This window comes from Cottoperca gobio, chromosome 23, assembly GCF_900634415.1.
Source record: "Cottoperca gobio chromosome 23, fCotGob3.1, whole genome shotgun sequence".
In the NCBI taxonomy this organism is placed as follows: Eukaryota; Metazoa; Chordata; class Actinopteri; order Perciformes; family Bovichtidae; genus Cottoperca; species Cottoperca gobio.
Genome location: NC_041377.1, coordinates 2,353,015 through 2,372,500, shown reverse-complemented (window position 1 = coordinate 2,372,500; position 19,486 = coordinate 2,353,015). Strand labels below are relative to the sequence as shown.

The 19,486-nt window shown below is 44.0% G+C and overlaps 2 protein-coding genes across 6 annotated transcripts; both read right to left on the bottom strand.

Moving 5' to 3' along the window:
• Window positions 1-274: 274 nt before the first annotated feature.
• Window positions 275-17,021, bottom strand: tulp3 (TUB like protein 3). Of its 5 annotated transcripts, none has more exons than XM_029461728.1 (12): window positions 16,871-17,021; window positions 10,701-10,742; window positions 8,345-8,396; window positions 4,636-4,798; window positions 4,289-4,525; window positions 2,130-2,260; window positions 1,820-2,008; window positions 1,627-1,739; window positions 1,283-1,400; window positions 1,091-1,189; window positions 839-1,010; window positions 275-759 (listed from the first exon to the last, which is right to left on the bottom strand). In XM_029461728.1, the coding sequence occupies exons 1-12, from the start codon at window positions 16,888-16,890 to the stop codon at window positions 626-628; spliced, it is 1,470 nt and encodes a 489-aa protein (XP_029317588.1). In that variant the 5' UTR covers window positions 16,891-17,021; the 3' UTR covers window positions 275-625. The 5 variants fall into 5 exon arrangements, with proteins under 5 accessions (XP_029317588.1, XP_029317589.1, XP_029317587.1 ...); XM_029461729.1 differs by having other exon boundaries at window positions 10,701-10,791; window positions 16,871-16,912; XM_029461727.1 differs by lacking the exon at window positions 16,871-17,021 and adding an exon at window positions 13,265-13,320.
• Window positions 17,022-17,321: 300 nt separating this feature from the next.
• Window positions 17,322-19,473, bottom strand: rhno1 (RAD9-HUS1-RAD1 interacting nuclear orphan 1). The gene is made up of 3 exons (XM_029461733.1): window positions 19,288-19,473; window positions 18,938-19,125; window positions 17,322-18,747 (listed from the first exon to the last, which is right to left on the bottom strand). The coding sequence occupies exons 2-3, from the start codon at window positions 19,100-19,102 to the stop codon at window positions 18,034-18,036; spliced, it is 879 nt and encodes a 292-aa protein (XP_029317593.1). The 5' UTR covers window positions 19,103-19,125; window positions 19,288-19,473; the 3' UTR covers window positions 17,322-18,033.
• Window positions 19,474-19,486: the final 13 nt, after the last annotated feature.

Sequence of the window (19,486 nt, the reverse complement as noted above, 5' to 3'; positions counted from 1 at the left end):
CTCCAAGTAGACGGCAGAGCCACATTTAACTTTGCTTTTTTTTGTTGTCCCTTATCGCTAAATAACTCTAAAGTTTGGCCCGAGGGTGGCGCCAGAGGAAAGGCCATGTTATAATGAGTAACATCTGAGAGAGTAAACCATCAGTAGTGAGGCAAGAAGCGCAGTGAGATCAAAGGAAAACAGAAAATACATAATTAATGCACAAATCACAAACGACGACTGAGTCACACGTTTAACATCAGTTCTTTTTGCTCCAGCACGGCGAGTTCTTCTTTGTCTTTTCCCTTTTGAGTGTGTATACATATGTACACACACACACACACACACACACACACACACACACACACACACACACACACACACACACACACACACACACACTGTACAAGATGGTTACATTGATATTAAAATAACCCCACGATAAAATGAAGAAGAAGAAAGAACCGGGAGCGTTTGTTGGATGGGGCCAAACGTCTCCGATCGGTCTCCTCCTCCTCCTTCGGGCTCATGTTTGTTTTCGTGACTTCTTTGTGAACTGCTCCTCGTGGATGTACTCTGAAGGCTTCCAAAGAAAAGATCCCCGTCAGAAGAGTTTTGAGGGAGGACATGTGGAAGTGAAGGAGGTTCATTCGCAGGCCAGCTTGCTGTCAAAGCTCGACAGGCCAATGGCGAAGGCCTGAAGGGCACACATGGGGTAGTTGTAGTCCAGAGTGAAGATGTCTTCAGCCACTCTGCCAAACTGCATGACGATGTAGTCAGCTGGAGACAGGGGGAACGGCAGGTTAATCGCTACTGTACAGAAACCGTGAGGACAAACAGTGATTAGTGGAAAACTTACGGTCGTTGTCGTGAACTATTTGAAAGTTTTTGACTGACGCTTGAGTGACGCGCCCGTGGAAGTTCAGCACATAAGACTGGGTGTCATCGTTCCACACGGGGGCTTTGTTGTGCAACTCGATCAGGTTTTCCAGGGAGTGATTCTGCCACCTGCTCAGGAGGCTCTCCTGCTCCTGTAAAACAACATGTTCACGTTTCATGCGGCTGGACGCTCACGTTCAGAGTCAATGATTCCGGGAGCGTCAAGACTCACGTTTTGAGGCCTCACGGGGACTCTATCGAAGTTCATGTTCATTCCCGGAATGATTACGGTCATCTTACGTGGTCCCTTGAATCCCAGCACGTTGGTCTCCTGCCAAGTGGAACAGAGAGTGTGACAATTCTAACGTTATGAATGACCGGCGGACGCAGTGAAAGCTCGCGTGGGTCTTTGTGGTTTACTCACGTAGCAGATGGCAGCCACTTCCTGTCGTGTGTTGCTCTCTTCCAGCAGCGTCCCCGGGTGTTTGCAGGGGTTGGTGCCGTTGTCATACACTGTGAACTTGGTGCCCATGAGGTTGGACCTGTAAAATGTTTGGAGCTTGGAATCTTAATTCATAATAGTTTTCTACTTTTTGTATTTTAAGATGATCCAGTGGTGGCTGCGCAGGATTGTTTTCACACCTGAACAGCTGTTACTAAGACTTCCTGCTACGTGTAACTTGTGTGCAAAGCAGATTTGGGGTTTTTAGATGTATAGTTAGTGACGGTGACGATGTGAGTCCAGCTAAAAGAAAAATGGCTTTCTACCTCAGTTTGCCGATGAAGCTCTCCCCCTCTCGCGACAGATCAGTGGCATCCACTGAAATCAGGTAGTTGGACGTCTTACTCTTCTTCCTCTTCCTCCCTGCCAGCAAAAAGACCTGGAGAGAGAGAAAAGACTTTACTGTACACACACTCTATGCTCCCGACTCATCTTCTTTGTATGTGGCTGTGCACTCACTCTCTTGCCATCCTCTCTCTCCATGTGCATGAAGTACGTGGGGTAGAGGCCGCGGTCCATGCCCTTCTTGTCGCGGGTGATTCGACATTTAACGGTGACGCCACGCGGCGCCGGAAGCAAGACGAACTCCTCTAGATTGGCCACGTCGATGAGTGAGCTCTCTGCTGTGGGTGATCCGCCGCTCACCTCCTGGGAACAACACGGTGCGAACGTTTGTTAACATTTGTCCTCTCTCCCCCCCCCCCCACACACACACACGGTTTCAGTATTGCGGTTGGGATTATGATGCTGGAAGCTTTTATTCACTCACTGGAACGTCCTTGCCACTGGCGGCAGAGACAGGTCTGGTGTCTGCGCTGGGGGACAGAGAGCGCGTACGTTCTTCCTCCCCGTCGTCCTCGTGCTCGCTGGCTTCATCGAAGTTCATACTGCCAGACAGACCTGGTGACAAAGATGTGCGAGGCTTTTACACATTTCACACAGATTCACAGCAGAGGAAGAAGAAGTCCCAGAGGCTCTGTGTACGCTTGCAACTACAAAAGAGTCCCAGGAGCTTCTTTGTTTTTGGGGACAGAATGTGTTTTTGGTTCATCTATGGTCTTTGATATGCGACAACTCGTTTCTAAAACAAACTGATGCAATACTTAAGCAATGATTGAAGCACAAATCAGTTGAAAGGTTCCACTTGAAGCTCTGCTCAGCACTCAGGCTACCGAAAGGTCACATTCGGTGCATGGCCTCAATACCTGTCACAAACAATGCATCTTTTTCTAAGTCGGTTTCTGCAAGGGTGAGATTAATGTGAAGAGATGAGTCTGACGCCCCCCCCCCGCGCCCAAATAGCTTGCATCTGTGTACTTGTGAAGAGACAGCCCCGTGCAGTCATGCAGATGTAAGATGGCTCACTGATGCCAGTCTAGACCGCTTGAGACATCTGTCTCTTCATTGATAATTGGATTTATCATCCAAAGACGCTCCTCTTGGCTCCAGCTGTAGCGTCCAATGAATGTTGTGATGTGCTGTCAGAGGACGACGGCGGTCCTCTGGTCTGGAAAGATCTCAGTCAGCAGGGTGTTTCCCCAGTAGCTTATCAAATTATGACATTTTTTTACTGTGATTTAAAATCAAATTGCTTGACCAGAAATGACATTTAATGACAATAATGTGGTTGTAGCTGTAATCCAATCTTCAGCTTTAAAGTGATTAAAGTGAAAGTCATTTTGTCCCACCGCCGCCGCTTCTTCTTCTTCACACTTGTCCCGGGCGGGTTAGAGAGCAGGAGGGGTTGGGAGAGCGCTGACCTATGCACTATTGAAGAAGTATAATGACACGGCCCAACACGATCTTTACAGCGGAGTATCTCAAGAGAGAGAGAGAGAGAGAGAGAGAGAGAGAGAGAGAGAGAGAGAGAGAGAGAGAGAGAGAGAGAGAGAGAGAGAGAGAGAGAGAGAGAGAGAGAGAAGAGAGAGAGAGAGAGAGAGAGAGAGAGAGAGAGAGAGAGAGAGAGAGAGAGATGAAGCCAGGACGTGCAGCTCCTGAGAGAAAGCAAGTCTTATCATGAAATACAGAGTCCAAATGTTTCCCTCTCACAGCGGCACCGGGGCTCCAATTAAAACAGCCGACAGCGCTGCGCGAGCCAGCGGCTTATGAAATCAACCATGTGGAAATGTCAGAGAGGACCGATAATTCTGGAACCAACAACCTACTTTTAACAGGAGAAGAATATCACATGTTGCACCAAGTGAAAGTTACGAACCTCGATCAGATATGAGTGAACCACAAATGTTTTATTAAATCCCTGCCAGTTGGCTGGCGAGTGTGGGTGGCAGTATCTATAATGATGCCATAGATGAGCACTGCAGTGTGAGCAATGCCCTGGCCTATTATTAAATGACCCATTTCTCACTGCGTCACCATCAATCACCCCTCTGTCTGCATCCATTATTCCATACTGCAGCAGCTCACTGCTTAAAAGTCTTTGGGGATGTCAAAAAAAAGTCGGACTTTGCGCAACAACAGCTGCTTATCTGAGTTAGCGGTACAACTGCATTAACGCAGAGTGGATCGTAGAGCAGCATCGGGGGGGGACTCCGCAGAGTCGGTGAGGAAGGCAAATAATTAAGCAAGCGTGCTCATGAAACCAAATTGCCTCTTATAGTTGACTGAACACTAAGAATAAAAAAAATCCCTGAATGCGGGATAAAAGTCAATCAATGGGGCTTTGTGGATTTAAATCACTAATCCTTTATGGAGTAAATTAACAGGATATTTAAGTCATGAACTGTAACTTCTTATGAATTACTCAACATTGTCGTGTTGTATTCTTCACTAGGTCTGAAATGTTCCAGTGAGACTACATGAATCTTTATTTTAAGGGTTTAACAATTGATGCAAACACTTTTTTGGGTGAAGTATCTCTTCACAGTGTATTTCCTGTTGAAAAGCCAGCTCAGCTCTGCCAGGACTCACCTTGCTTCTGCAGTAACTCATGGATGTCTGTCTTGGGCTCGAGCAGCGTCTCGGTGTCTCCATCTCTCTCGGGCTCCTCAGCAACAGGGGACTGGGGTTGAGACTGGGACAGGGACTGGGACTTGGACTGGGACTGGGACTGGGACTTGGGCAGGGACTTGGACTGGCTCACTGACAGGATTTTCATTCCCAGATCAGGAGCTTCAGACCCCATGAAAGCTGCTGGGCCATCGATGCCTACGGCCGGGGAGAGCAGACAGATGTGGTAATCAGCAAACACAAACTCTTGTTGTCCTCAGTGTGCACTCATAGCATATCAATGCCTATACTTCCTGTGTTTTCCTCACCGTCCATGATGACATCGTTGGTGATACTGACTTGAGACTCTACCAGAGGGGCCTGTTCCTCGCCACGCCGCGTCCTGGAGCGCCGGGGCCGAGCCTCCGTGTTGGGCTGGACCATCAGAGGCTCCTGACGCTTCCTCCGTTGCTTCTGCTCCAGCAGTGCCCTCTGTGGAACCAGACAGGGGAACAGAAATGACATGAAACCTTAGTTTAAAGTACAAATGCGCGGAGCGACGAGGCACGAGAGCGGAAAATCGCTACATACACACACACACGCACGAGGCTTCTACTCCCACGGGAGGAGAAAAGAAGGCCCCGTCTGTTAGGCAGCGAGATAAATGTTGCATAGCTTCTAATGGAATAAGTGGCTCAAAGTATGAATATTTGACATAATAGAAATGAAAACCTTTCAAACAAAAAGGTGTAGAAAACTGCTTGATCTAAATAATGAGTGGAGTGATAAACACCCACACTGCATGAGCGATACAAACACGAACGCAGGATGAGTCACACGACAAGAAAATAACCTTAAGAGGGGCTAAAGAATAAAGCCATAATAAGACCTGAATACCTCGCCGTTCAACGGGTTCAGTGACCAGGATGCTGCGAGAGCCTCGTTTGCTTTTAAGCTGTATTCTATATTTTTTTTTTAATCACAATTTTGTTGATTGAAACTTTCAGGGCACACGGGGATTAGCAGTTCCGTTTATACGTTTCAACGCCACAAGCTATGTTCTATATTCAAGAATCCGTCCTATGAGGAATTGTGTAAAGAACTGAGGCACGTCTCTCTGGAGCCAACACGCCATCCGGGTCATCAGGGTCATCAGGGTCATCAGGGTCATCCGGGTCATGGCGCTTTCTATCCTTTTCCTTAGCTGGTATCTTTGCCTAATGACTACGCAGCATTAGTATACTGTAGGTGGTAGTATTCGTTTAGGTGGTGTGGTGTCGTGTATAAGGATTTGTGCATCCTGTCTGCTGTGTCCACCAGGCTCCCAGTCTCTGTGGTCAAAGCAGCCGATGGATTACGCAAGCGCATTAATTAGTGCGACAACCGCACGAGTACCGTTTAGTGAAAAAAAACGAAGAGACCAGGAGTCCTTGTCTCATATTTGCCCGGACGGAAAAGCTTTCATAACTCATCAGAACGCACAGAAGCAACATTAAAAAACAATCGGCGTGAGTGTGAAGAGGACAGAAGGGAAAATATACTAAGTACAAGAGAAATAAGTGCTTTAAATACATTAAATCTTTAAGGCACAAGTGCATGATAAGTCTGTGAGCTTCACAGTTTATCATTTCGAAAGAGGACCTGGATTTTATGGCTATAAATAAAAGGCGACAAATGCATAAAACATAAAGCAGGATCATCAAAATCGAATGTCGTTACTCTTAGTGTGGTAGATAGATGTGGAAATAAAGCCACCTTTCAATAGTGATGGGGGGGGGAAACACAGAACGGGGTATGTAAAGATGAGTCCTGAGTGTGATCTGCCTTATGTGGAGAAGCGAATGAAGTAAAACTGCATCAGAAACAACTGAACATGAGACTAAAGTCAGAGTTATTGACTTCTTAAGTTGGATTTTCCTTGTCGGTCCACACTCGTGAGTATTTCCTCCTGTAATCAAAGTCTGGCCCGTTTGTGTTGCCTTCCCTTCTAGTTGCTATTTCAAGCCGATCCATTGTAATATTGCATTCTTTTGTTAAGACTCAGTACTTGGCATTTTGAGACCAGGATGTGACTTCATTCAGTCTCCAACAGTCTTTCCTGCATCAGCCAAAAACATGAGATAAGCAAGTCTAGAATAAATCCCATTTGAAGCAGAAATACTGAATATTAACGTGTGTCACAAAAGTCAGAGAGAGATTACTGGCTGTCCTCTCTCACACGAGACCTACAAACTGTTATCCTCAGACAGATGACAAGGAAACATATCAGAACAATAAATACTACGAACCCGTTCCATTGACATCCTGATAAGTGTGACGCAAAGTTAACCCGTTTGGTTATAGAAGAAACATGACAGGTCTCATTTGTCTTTAGGTCAGACGAAAGAACGTTCTCCCCCAAAGAGAAGCACTCCTGCTGGCCATGACTTCGTCTCCCTGTCCCCTCATTCCTCTCCTGGAACTGGAGTTTGACAGCAGATAAACCAACAGCCTCCTCTGCACTATGTACTCCTCTGACAGAACAAGGTCTGGCTCTGAGCGCCAGCGTGCGTGTGAGTGTGAGTGTACGCGCGGTGTGAATCAGCCGTCATTAGTGCTCCAGCAGGAGGGGGGGAGAGAGAGAGAGAGAGGGGGGGGGGGGGGGGGGGGGGCTGTGAGGTGCGCTCAAAGTGAGTCGTACTATTGTCTGAATGGTTTTCAATTTACTATTTCAAATGGGATGGGAAGTAGTAAATTGAGTGGGATCACAGTAATAAGAATGGATTTAACTTTAAGTGTTTAAAGGCACATATTTGCATTTGTGTCTGCCATTTTCGTAGCTTCTTCTTGGCTGCGTGCTGACAATCTGGCACCTTGTTGCGACGGTTGGCGGGCAGAGACGTCCCGAAGACGGAAAAATAAGTAAATACAGGCAGGTGCACGTTTGCTGCTGAGACACACGCTGACACACACTTCTAGTGGGTCATAAGTGATGATTAAGACTCAAGAGAGGCTGTTTGGACAGAATAACTGAGTGGGACCGTGGGACCATGGGACACACACACACACACACACACACACACACACACACACACACACACACACACACACACACACACACACACACAAAGCCAGGCGCCCTGTACTAAATCCTTCCCTCTCTTTGAACTCGGCAATCTGTCCCTCTCATTCCTGTCTGCCTAATGTGTGAGATAGCGGAGTACGGCTTCCAGCTTAAATCAAAGCTCTACAACCCCGGGCTTCTTCAGCAAAGGTTTGGGATAAAGCGTCTTACCGAGACTCGGGAGGGAAAGGGTGAAAAGAGAACAAATGTGTCACTGGGGGTGGATAACAGGAAACTATTTCAGACTCGGGATAAGTAAGCATTAAAATTCCAAGTGATCGGGCAGGTGAAAAACTGGAGGTTTTCCGAACCAACAACATTAATCACTCAATTGCACATCACTGCGGGGGTGTTGAAGCTGCTCCTGCCAACAGCTGGCTCCCCTTGGTGACACCAGAGTGGCAGAACACGGGGTCATCTCAGCCCTGATTTGACTGGTTCCAATGCTAAATCTTGACAGGTGCTTACAAATACAACAGGTTCGCTTTCCAAAAGCACCATGTATGTGTGAGTCAGAAGGCTAAAGGTGCAGCGTAACAGCCATGAACTACAGCAGAGGGGGTTTGTAAGTGTAATGTCAAAGGTGTTCAGACATCGAAGTCCAAGGACATTTGGTTCTAATGAGGTTTTCGGAAGAAGCTTCGGTCATAGCCCGTGTGGTTATATATAAATGTAACTTATGGTGCTTTTAGACCGCCCCGTCAATGCAGGTGCGTGCCTCCCTTTGTGTGAGGCAAGCAGGAGAGCAACCCGCTTTTAGACTGCAGCGGAAAAAATGTTTCTGAAAGGCTCAACGTCAATAAATATGGATATATGGAAATATGAATATGGCCTAATCTTTATCTGCAACTGTGCAGAAAACACCGGCTTTAAACAGAATGAATAAAACAGCATTCTGATGTTGAACAAACGACAATAAAAGCGTGTGTTCCTACCTGTTTTTCCAGCTTCTGTTGCATGAGACTGGCGCTGTCGTCTTCGATGCCACTACAGAGGAAAAGGGAGAATGTTTACTTATAAAGATTCACACACATCTCTAAAAAGCATTCTACGCTGAATTGGATTTTTCCTTAGCAAACCAGTAGAGGTCACCACTGCTGTCGCACTTATACAAGGCAATAAAGAATGTGTATGGTCTTTTATGAAATAAACCAATTGGCATCTTTAAAAAGCAATACATCAAAAATAACACTACAGGCCAAAAAGTGACCTTTTCAATTTGTTGGTGAAAATGGCCGAAAGAAAAAAAAAGACACAGCTCCTGCTGGGAGAATGCCTTGAAGTCTAGGTCCTCGAGGAATTTATCCCCGGACAACTATCTGAAGGGACCGGGCCCATGTTGCTTAGCTACCGTGAGGAGAGAGAAGGGCAACAGCAGGAGTCTGTGCGGTCGGAGACCTACAGGGCTCCTGTCGCACACACAACGCGGGTCACTCACACAGGCTGATGCAACGTGTAGGTCACTAACTCCATGTCTCATTACTTTCATCTTTCCCCGTCGGGTAAATCTATAAATATCTGCTGGGCTGAAATTACTTTTTTGAGAAAAGGATTAAGAGTATAGGATGAGAATTCTTTAAATCGCATGGCCTATCTGTCCATCAGGTAAGCTCATCTGATATCTGACCCCCCCCCCCCCCCACTTCCTCCACTCACATCCCTTCCACAGCTCTGGTGTGTAGGTGATGACACACACTACATAAGGACCTCAAGCACAATTGCGGGTGGCATCACAGCACATCTCTCAAGGACAGTCACCGAATGTCAAAAGGTGACGCCTTCCAGAAACCCCATAATGCACCAAGTGCTTTAATGAGCCTGCTCCACTTTTCTTACAACAAGCACGGGCGTGATTCACGATTTGTCAATTCTACGTAAAGAAATCAGTTTCAATATTTGCTTGTTACGGGGAGAAGAGGTGGAGAGCGGAGGATGATAGTGGTTTTAATCATCATTTAGGACGTGAGGAAAGAGATGGGGGGGAAAGTAGTGCAGGTGCACTTCTAGTAACCGAGAGATAACGGTCTTAAGCGTCGGTTGTGGAGGTCTTAGAGCTGTGGATTGGGATACTATTACCGCATGTCCAATAATCTCTATAAGCAGATATCTATGGTATCTGTGTGACTGCAGAATCTGTAGGCAAGTTTTGGTTTCGGAAGCGTTTCCGTTTGTAGTCCGATTTGTATTGACCAATCACGTTTGAGTCGGCTTTGGTTACATGCAGGTAAAACGGTCCATGTTGAGAGCAAAACAGGCCGTACGCAGTGGTCGAAATGCAATCTCTGAAACCAGCGACTATCGCCTGACTTTCTCAACTCCGACTCCATTCACGCATCCGAAGTTGCTAATCGGACCGATAGGAACAATAGCCGGGTAAACGGAGGAGGCGGTATTGGCCCCATTGTCGGCTGGCTGCACCTGAACCCCTGAAACGTTGGCCCTTGCCCCCAGAGGTTTATCATCATCAGTCCAGTAGCCGATGGGTTCTGAGATTATATTTCCAATAATTAGACCAAGGCATAGATAACTGTGATTAGAGTGTTGAGCTGTGCCATTAATAATGCTGTGTACAGCCATGCTACAAAGTCTGATTAATGGCCCTGATGTTTAAAACTCTCTAACACGATGTGCGGTACACCCCTGAGGCAGTCTTTTGTTTGAGTAGTGTGATTAAACATTGTTATGGTGGCTTCGACATAGTGGAGCATGTTTTCCCAGACAAGATATGGCACTCGTTAACGACGGATGAAGCACATTGAGTTTGCTTGTAGCCTACAGAGCAATCACAAGTGATTAAAGAGTCTTAGCGGTGAAGCATCTCTGACGTGCCGTGAAGCAGCTGGCCATGTGTCAAATAAAGTTGTGAAAAGTCAGACAAATAATAATGATGATGATAATACTTTGTTGTCAGAGCGAGTATTTTTCTTGCATCAGAAGCAGCTCAATTTGCAACATCAACGTATTTAAGACGAGTAACAAGGATACACACATTTAATATAAGAGGACAATATGTTCAAAACCCTTCGAGCTCCATATTTAGCTTCAGTCGTGGAACCCTGTATCCCCGATATGATGGTAACAATTGGTATTCACTGTGACATGGGTGAGGTCAGAGATAGTGGTGTTGGCCAGTCTTAATATCTTATTATTGAAGGCTGATTCATTGTTTCTCAAGGGGTTGACCTACAATCTTTGAGCAGATATTCATTTGGTGGAGCAGTTTGGACTTTAAAAAGGGGTGGACAAACACTTGTACCCTGTACTTTGCACATTCAACATCACGCCGTCTACCTTGCTGTTGAGTTAGAGGAGAAGCTGGCAGAGCTCGAGGGTCTTCGGGGAAAATGGCAATTTGGCACCAAGGCAGCCAGTGGCGCAGGACATGTGGAAAACAAGAGAATGAAACGTTCAGCGACAAGATAAAGAACTAACAAGGACACAAATAATACTCCATATTCCTATAAGGTTTTACCGATTCTTGATTAAAACAACGGCACTTTAGCAGTCTAGTAACAGAGGTGACGCTTTAGGAGTAATTATATCAAACGAGCTGATAATTAAGACCGAGGACAGCTGATGAACAGGTGCAGCATAAAAAACAAGTATTATCATTAATACTTCAACCTGTTGAGAGAAGATTTTCTTGGAAAACACACACACACACACACACACTTCCAGAGTGCCTCTTCACAGCTGTGAGTGATCAATGTTTCATTAGTCCATCACAGCTTGGGTGACAAGAGGAGGATGAGCCCCTGTTGTCCCTTCCTTGTGTGTCAGACGACAGTCACCATGGAGATTTGAGCTCCGTCAACAGCGCACCTCCACCAGCATTGATTAAAAAAAAACCTGCAGCCGGTTCTTGGCCTTCACTGTAATTGGAGGTCTTAACACAGTGCTGTAAAGATGTACAGACTGACAAAATGTTTTAATTCAACCAGCTTCTTCTTTTTCAGGTGACAACACCAACGCTGCTGGGACATTGCATGGCACTAACCAGAAGGATCTTGTTATCGGTACATGTTGGCTGTTGTTCATTTTAATTAAAAGCCTTCCACTTTGCCACTTCTAAAAGGAATTTGAATGAGCATAATGTAATGTCTGCCACAGGCAATTAAGCTTCCACCTCAGAGAGAACATGGAATGAAAGGGAGGACTGATGAGATGAAATGCTTAATTCCCTGTGGAGTTGTACATACTTAATCTGTGTAAAACTCATCAACTGACACCACGAGTCGAAGTGTGTCCACAATAAGTTGTTTGTTTACAACTGAGCGGGCATAAAACAGTGAGGTTTGTCCTTCGGCTCAGTACTTCTGGGTAGCGTCTTGGACTATAATGTGGTTGCCAGATACTGCTGGTGAGCACAAGTTTCTGAACAGGTCTCTGTGTACAAGCACGGCGCCACCCAAACCTGGCAACCTCACTGCGATAGCAAGAAACAGTGTTTGCTGATATAAAGTCCCTTTTACCGTTATGGGATTATTAGGAGTTGGATCATCGATATAGGCAGGAGGTAGCGCCAATTCTCCCGTCGGAAAACCATTTTACAATTACAGAAAAAGAGGGCGTAACGAGATGGCATAATAAAGAGCGCCAGTCACACATCAAACGATGAAAGATAAGTGTTTGACGGAAATGTGACATTTATGTGTTGATGCGAAGAACGTTGCACATAAGATCTTTGTGGAGCGATGAGGAGACTATTGTCTGTCTCTTCAACAGAGCAGAAGTTTCAGTGGACGTTGAAGTCACTGACTTCATAGGCTGAATCTGTTTCCATTGCACAACTTTTCCACTTCAGCCAAGCAAAAAGAAATGTGCGATATTTCAAGATTTTTCCACTCAATGTGCAAATTGAAAATATGCATAAAATGTATCATAAACCTAATGTTGAACTATTCCTTTAAAGCGTTTTGATTTTAATGCAGGAGGTGTGAGTGATGACAACAGTTTTTTCCCCCTTCTCATGTTAGGCAATCCAAAACAAAAAGACACAAAGTTTATATGACGGGAAAGCTATAAATAGTTGGCGAGCTAAAACCTCAACAAACTAGATCCCTAATAAAAGGCAAAAAGTAGTTCCATAGGCAATACTGCCATTTCATTAGAATCCAAACCTCTCTGAGCCTTGACAAACAAAATGCTAAGAGGAAACATTTAACAGTCACAGTCATTTCAGCTGCTTCAGTAATCAGTTGGATATTCTAAGCTTATCCTTAGTTACATGATTGTTCCAATCTAGCAGCCAACGGCGAACGAAAACAAAAAACAACTAGGACACACACACACACACACACACACACACACAAATCACCAACTCTGGTTACAGCGTAGTCACAGCCTGATGCTCTGAATAAGTAACGACATGGTGGCAGAAACATGAGCAAGAGAGCACATCTTTGACTGCAGGTCAGCCGTTCAGCTGGCAGAAGGGATGGAGCAGCGACTGCAAGGAACATTATAGTATCGTGGCCTCTCGTCCTGGCACAGGCCACAATTGTCAACCCTGAAAAGTCAATACAACTTGGAGAAGTAAAGCAAAAAATGTGTTTGTCTGTCTGTGTGTGGTTAAAGCAGGAGCCGGTTGTGCTACTGGAACAAATAAACCGTAAGTCTCAGGGAGCACACAAGGAAGGATTCTCAAATAACCGCCTCTATAGTACCAAGAAGGGCTTTGGATCTTTCCTAATCTCACAATGCGATTCAGTTTAATTCAGTATAATGATTGACACAGCTTTGACTTGGTGTGTAGAGTGACTGTCCATCTGTAGCAATATCTAGGTTGTTTTGAACCCCCCCCACCACCTGGTATCCAGAGCATAATATATGTATGTGTGCCTGTGTGCAGCTACCTGTAAGACCAGCGACTGTAGACAGGCTGAGCTCCCACATTCTTTATAGTGTCCATGGATACGGCTGCAGGAAATCTAATCCAGGGTTCTCCCATCTTCAGTATCACAATAAATCCTTATTCACACTGGAGCTCAGAGTTACTGTGCGGTCCGACCTAACGGTAAGCTCGCAGGCTGACTAAGAGGAGCTATGTCCAACCCAGGGGAGTGACAGCTACCAGCGCTGAGGCAGACTGAGGTCGGGAGGCTCGGAGCTGTTACCATGACTTCACACCTTAGGCTACTCACAAGGAACTAGGGATAGGTATGGGAGTGACGGGCCTAAAGACACATTCACACAGCAAAGTCTGAATGTTCTATGAATATCAGCAAAGTTATTCCTTAGTCTCTTTTTGATATAAATTCACTCCTTCCCAGTAGCTGAAAAAACTTTGTGAAAGACTCAGCAATCAGTCGCAGCTCATTTCCTCTGACTCATAAGGGGGCACTGCATGTATCAAACCACAGATGCACATTCTGTCTGGCATCACAGTTATATGCAATAATGGGAATTTATTCATCTTTAAATAGCCCAAATCTCCTCTTTAAAAGTAATGCCCCGTCAACATTACTGGATTGTTCAACTGTCAGCATATGAGTAAGATACTCTAGTGTTCCTCATAATAGTATTGAAAAGCACATGCTGTTTTAAAAAGGTAACTCAATAAACTGAAACCTATAGATTACTTTCTAAATACAGGCATGGTGTGGGGATCTTAATCTAGTTGCTAGGAAACCAGAGCCTTCCAATCGTTTTCCTATTATTTGCAAGAGCGAGGGGAAAGAAAGCGCAGAGAAAACGAAGAGTATGTTTGTGTCCGTTTGTCCTGAGAGATGACGGTAAAATGGCATACAAGTCAACTGATGATAAGCAGGGGAATCATTCACCGGAGGGAGTAATTATAGAGCTCAAAACAAAGGATGGAAATAAGCTACATGAGTTGAGAATAATGCCATTTCTCTTAAGGGACCCAAAGTGACACACTCCACTCATGGCTCTCAACTTCTACGCTCAAACACTGTCCATTAAGTGTTTGAATCTTCTCGTGGTGAAGCCACTTGGCACTGACCAACAGTGAGCATACAGCAGAAACTAGAACTTCAGTGACTTGTATGCAGCGCTGTAGCATTCTGCAAGGAGAAAGTGAGTCCATTACAAATACCAGGGATGTTTTTTCAGTGTCTCAGTGATTGAGCAACAGAGTCAGATATTCTGTCCAGCTGCGCCATACAGTATGTGATTGGAATCCACTGGACAACCTCAGTAAATCACAACTCCACCGCAAGCCATTGTCGTAGTTGCAAAGGTCAACAGCCATCCTTGTGCTCTTTTTAATTGATTGATTTATAATGGTGGTGTTACGATGGTCAACTAAGAAGAGTACTGAATCTTCATGAATTTATTCCTCTTGGGGCATCGACACATTCCCCATTTGGCAATTTAGTCAGCTACATTTCTGTTTTGATACTTCCTTTAAACTATGATGTAGGCCTATGTTTTGGAAATGAAAACAACAAGAGATAGTTGCTTGCTAACTCCTGTAGCAGCTGGGAAGCTCAATTATAATCGTTCTGACCTTGTTCAACACTTTACACTGTATAGGATGTTCTGGACAGTAATAATGGCTGCTTTTGTGACACTGATGTTACTCAGTGATATTATACGGAACATTTGAGCAACTGTTGCATGCAGAATCATAGAAAAGAAAACACTCCGGTTAGTACCAAGCTAACGGCTTCACTCTGAGGTCCTTGTATTTTGAAAAGATCTGCAGTGACACACTGCAAAATTAAACAAAAAAGGCAACAAGAAGCAAAAGAAAAAGGTCCCTTTTCCAATTGTCTTTGAAGGCTGATCATTACAAACGCTGAGTCAGCCATCTGTGAACACACAAGCTATCTGGGTTGGTTGAGCCTACGGAGCAGTGTGCATCACAGCATGTGTGCTGATAAGGAATGAATCCGTCTCACATTTCTAAACTGACAGTTTTCCTTGTTTAAAATCGCTTTGTTTGTTCATCAGGGGAAACAAAGTGGTAGCTAGTCATCTTCTAACTCATGGACCAACTGACACTGACTGGCCCCACGAGGTCATGGATGTATGTAGTACAAAGACAATTCAACAACACTATTCCTGGATGAAAACAAGCCAAAACAAGTGCAATAAAAATAAAAATAAATAAATTCAACACCACTGTTACTGTTATAAACGGTATTGTTAATGTGTCAATGCCTTGAATAACAGCCCGTGTCTACAAACTGAAAAAAAAAATCAAATAATCACACTGGAACTATAACTGGAAAGGGTGGGAGCTACTTTGATTTGTATCCCTCTGCGAAATGAAAGCAGACCTCTGCTTCCATCATGCGCACACACACACACACACACATACACATACACATACAAGATCCCTTTTCCCAACACATGTTTGCATAACCATCTGAGTGAACATCAGAAGAAAGGTGTAGGAAGCACTATGGTGCATTGTGCTGAGGTCTGACTGTAGCTGTCAGGCTTTTGCTACATGTTTACAATCCATCCCTCCAGTAGCTTTCAAATGTAGAATAAAATCCACGTTTTGCATTAACTGACTGCCTCAGTTATTTACTAAACTGTAGTTTTAGAAGCTCATTTTTGGGGTGATGACGTACTACATTACAGGAATGCTTTGACACAGAAATAGACGGAGGCTACAAGACATGCACCAACATGCTCCCTGCTTCACTGTATTCAAGGCAAAGGAGCTTTAAAGTGTCTGTGTGATGAATATCACGTGGTACGTTGTAATTAAACAGAGGACGCTTAATTGTACATACTACATTCCTAAACTCGACGCAATCCTACATCTTCGGGGAGGTGGAGTGTAACTATTTTTACTAAAATAACATCGACGGAAATACCGCAGGAAATCTCTCGTTCAAATACACAAATGATTTACTTTGCAACAAAAAAGCCTCTTCAGAGGTTTGAAGTAAACAAAGAATCCCTGCCAATTAAAACATACATGAATCTAGTTTGAGGTTTTACATTATTAGATAAGATTAGTTCGCTCACTATTACTGAAGTAAATTGCTTTCTAAATGTGTTCCATTTGAACAGGCAAGTAGGACATGTTGTTTGTCATCGAGCAAATCTAAACACCATTAAAAGCACTTTGTGGAAACCGTAATGGAGCTGAATTATTCAGGGTTTTTTTTTTTTTCGATTTCCATGGTTCAGCTATCAGGTTAAGCAAATTGCGAAGCGGTTTTGTGCCGTGACGTTAGCTCGCCCATTAAGCATGACATTCAATGAGTAACATATATAGTACAAATTAGTTAAATGTGACTGGTATCTGTGTTTATCAGCCAGCCGGGTAATGTTAGAGCTAGCTTGTTTCCATTTGAAGCTAACGTTAGCCTCTTCGGTCCAGCCTCTACTGTATGCAATGGAGCCCTTATAAAAAGTTATGGGCGACAGTCAAGTTGTTTCGGGGTAAACGACACCGGGTAGCTTCTCATTCCACAGTTGGCAACACAGAACAAATGCTAACACAAAGTACAAGCTATGTGGGTTTTATTTTTTACCTTATGCTGTAGTAACTCATGTTTATCCACGGTTGCTAAGGAAGATCCTCGTGCAGCAGGACACTTTTTGTGGACGCGGTTGAGGAGAACTCTGTTACTGGGTCCTTAGTTACCGAGCACACGAAGAACGGACGTTCCTATTGGTCGACCGATTACTTACGCAGATGTTGATTGGCGGACATTCTGGAGAAGGGTTGAGAGTTGTGCTCGGTATAGAGCAGTTTTTTTTATTATTATTTTACCTTGAAAAAGTGTAAAATATCATTGATTTCAATTCAAAAGGTGAAGAAAATAAACCTATTGTCACAGAAACGGTGAATACAAAAGGAGTTTGTTTGAGAATGTGCTACAGTGACCAGTAACCATAACAACATGTAGACTTTCATGCCTAAAACATAAATCCTGTATGATATAATCTCTACAACAATAATTGGGTTTGTTCTTTGGATTTATACATTTATTCCATATATTTTATGCAACACCTTTGAAAGAGAAAATGGGTTCCAGTTACACAGCATTGTTCACAATCACCAACAGCATTGTTGAAATGATTCAGCAGCCCCCTTCGATGTATTACACCAGTGACACAAGATTTCACGTCAATGACACAATTATATAATGTTAGCTCCATGTTGGGCATGTGATTTCAGATACAGTCCATAGGGGCATGACTTTGTTTCTATACATCCGCCATTAAAATGTTGAAGCCGAATAATAAACAAAAGGCTTGTGTTGACAGAGGTCAGGATTATATTTGAATATAAAGACTGCCTCTAATTTGCAACATAATCTATAACAATAGAATATAAATTAGGATAGGTCAAAATAAATGGAAAAAGGCTCACAATTTGGATATTGCCGTCATTTTTCATTTTGATTTGACCATTATTTAATTCAATTCTTAGAATGATAACTATCAGGGCGGTGTAGAGCGGGTAAGTGAGAGAGTTATTTCATAACATCCTTGGCTTATCATTATGATGTTCAATAAAAGTAAACAGTCAATGAACTGAAATGTGACGATCAATTTAAAAGAATGCAGCAGCTCTGTTCAGTGCAATAAAAGGTTGTCACAGAAAGAATTCTGGTCACAGAAGCAGTCCAATGAATAAACAATATCTCTTTTCATCATTGTCTAATCCTCTTCTTACCAAATCTCTACATCAGTTGTGAATTAACGCATCTGAATCAGAAAGATGGCCCCTCTCTTTTAACAACAACATCAGACCCCTCCTCCTCCTCCATGTCACCTTCAACCCATAATCCCTCTCTGGTGTGTTAGCCACTAAAATATCAGGTGGCTCAGGTGGTGGACATGGCTGAGCCTGTGGCAAGGGTAGAGAGATGTGGGTGGGACAACTACTCCCTTCTTGAATTACTTTTGGCGTGTCAACATCAGGTGGTGGACTGACACTGCTGACCTCAGTGGAAACAGGTGTTGCAACACCATCTGTTGGAATTCTGCATTTCTCTGTCACTTGAATAGATGGAGTTACAGGCTGGTCCAAACATGTACTAGAGGATGCAGTACCTTTGGAACATATCTTCACATTCCTTTTTCTGCTTGATGTCGTCCGTCTTTTTGGTGTGTCTGAGGACTGTGCACTTGAAACTGTCCTTTTGATTTGGCATGATCCGTGTGGTTGATTTCCCGCCTCCGACACAACAGTGGACTCTGTAGATTTCTTTGTGCATGTACTCTTTGGTTGATGAGATTGGTCTCTTGACCTAGTCTGAAACGATAATGTGGGAAATTTGCACACACTCTTTTTCCTGGACAGCTGACTGCAACTGTCAATGATGCTTGTGGCAGAGAGGCATTTTCTCCTCCCTCGCTTCACTGGAGCTGCAACTGTACAGTCAAATTCTGGTCTTACCTAAAAAGAGTAGAGTAAACAAACAGCTGAAAAAACAGTCACATGTAATAATAATGATTATTATTATGTGACATAATAATGCACAGGAAGGTCAGGTTTAACTGCAGTCCCTTTAAGATGGAACACATTCAGTGATATACTCAAGGACACTGGCAATCTGCAATATCGCACTCCAAAAAGAACAATTTACCCAAGAATTCAGAGCTGAGCTGTTCTGTGCTTGCGTCTCTGTGAAATACTCTTTGGGATTGAGTGCTGCTCGGACATCAGGCACATTTTGGAGTCTGGCTCCACGCAAAGGATGCTCCAGGAACAGCAGGGGAGGCTTCTCTGTCTTTGTGGCTTTGCGGGGCATTAATAGAAATCATTCCTGAAGACCTGTTGAAATGAATACATCGCGAAATCAATGTAATTGTCTGATTAAAATACCATAGACTGCTGCCTGATCCAGATTACTGTTTACGGTTTAGATGTCAACAGTCAACTGTACACTTTTTAAACGTTTTCCTATTGTAGCTACTAGCACGACATTGTACTTACCTAAATGTGATACTTTGCGCAAGACATAGCCATCTTTGCAAACAATGAATACGTATATAACACGTTAGTATTCCACTTTCTTTGTGTACTATAACCTTCTTTTGTTTTCCGTCTTCTTGTTCCTTATTATTTCCCGGTTTCCACCGCCGTCGTCTCTGATTGGTCATTTGGGCCAACGTGGTCTTTTTGTCTAGCTGCT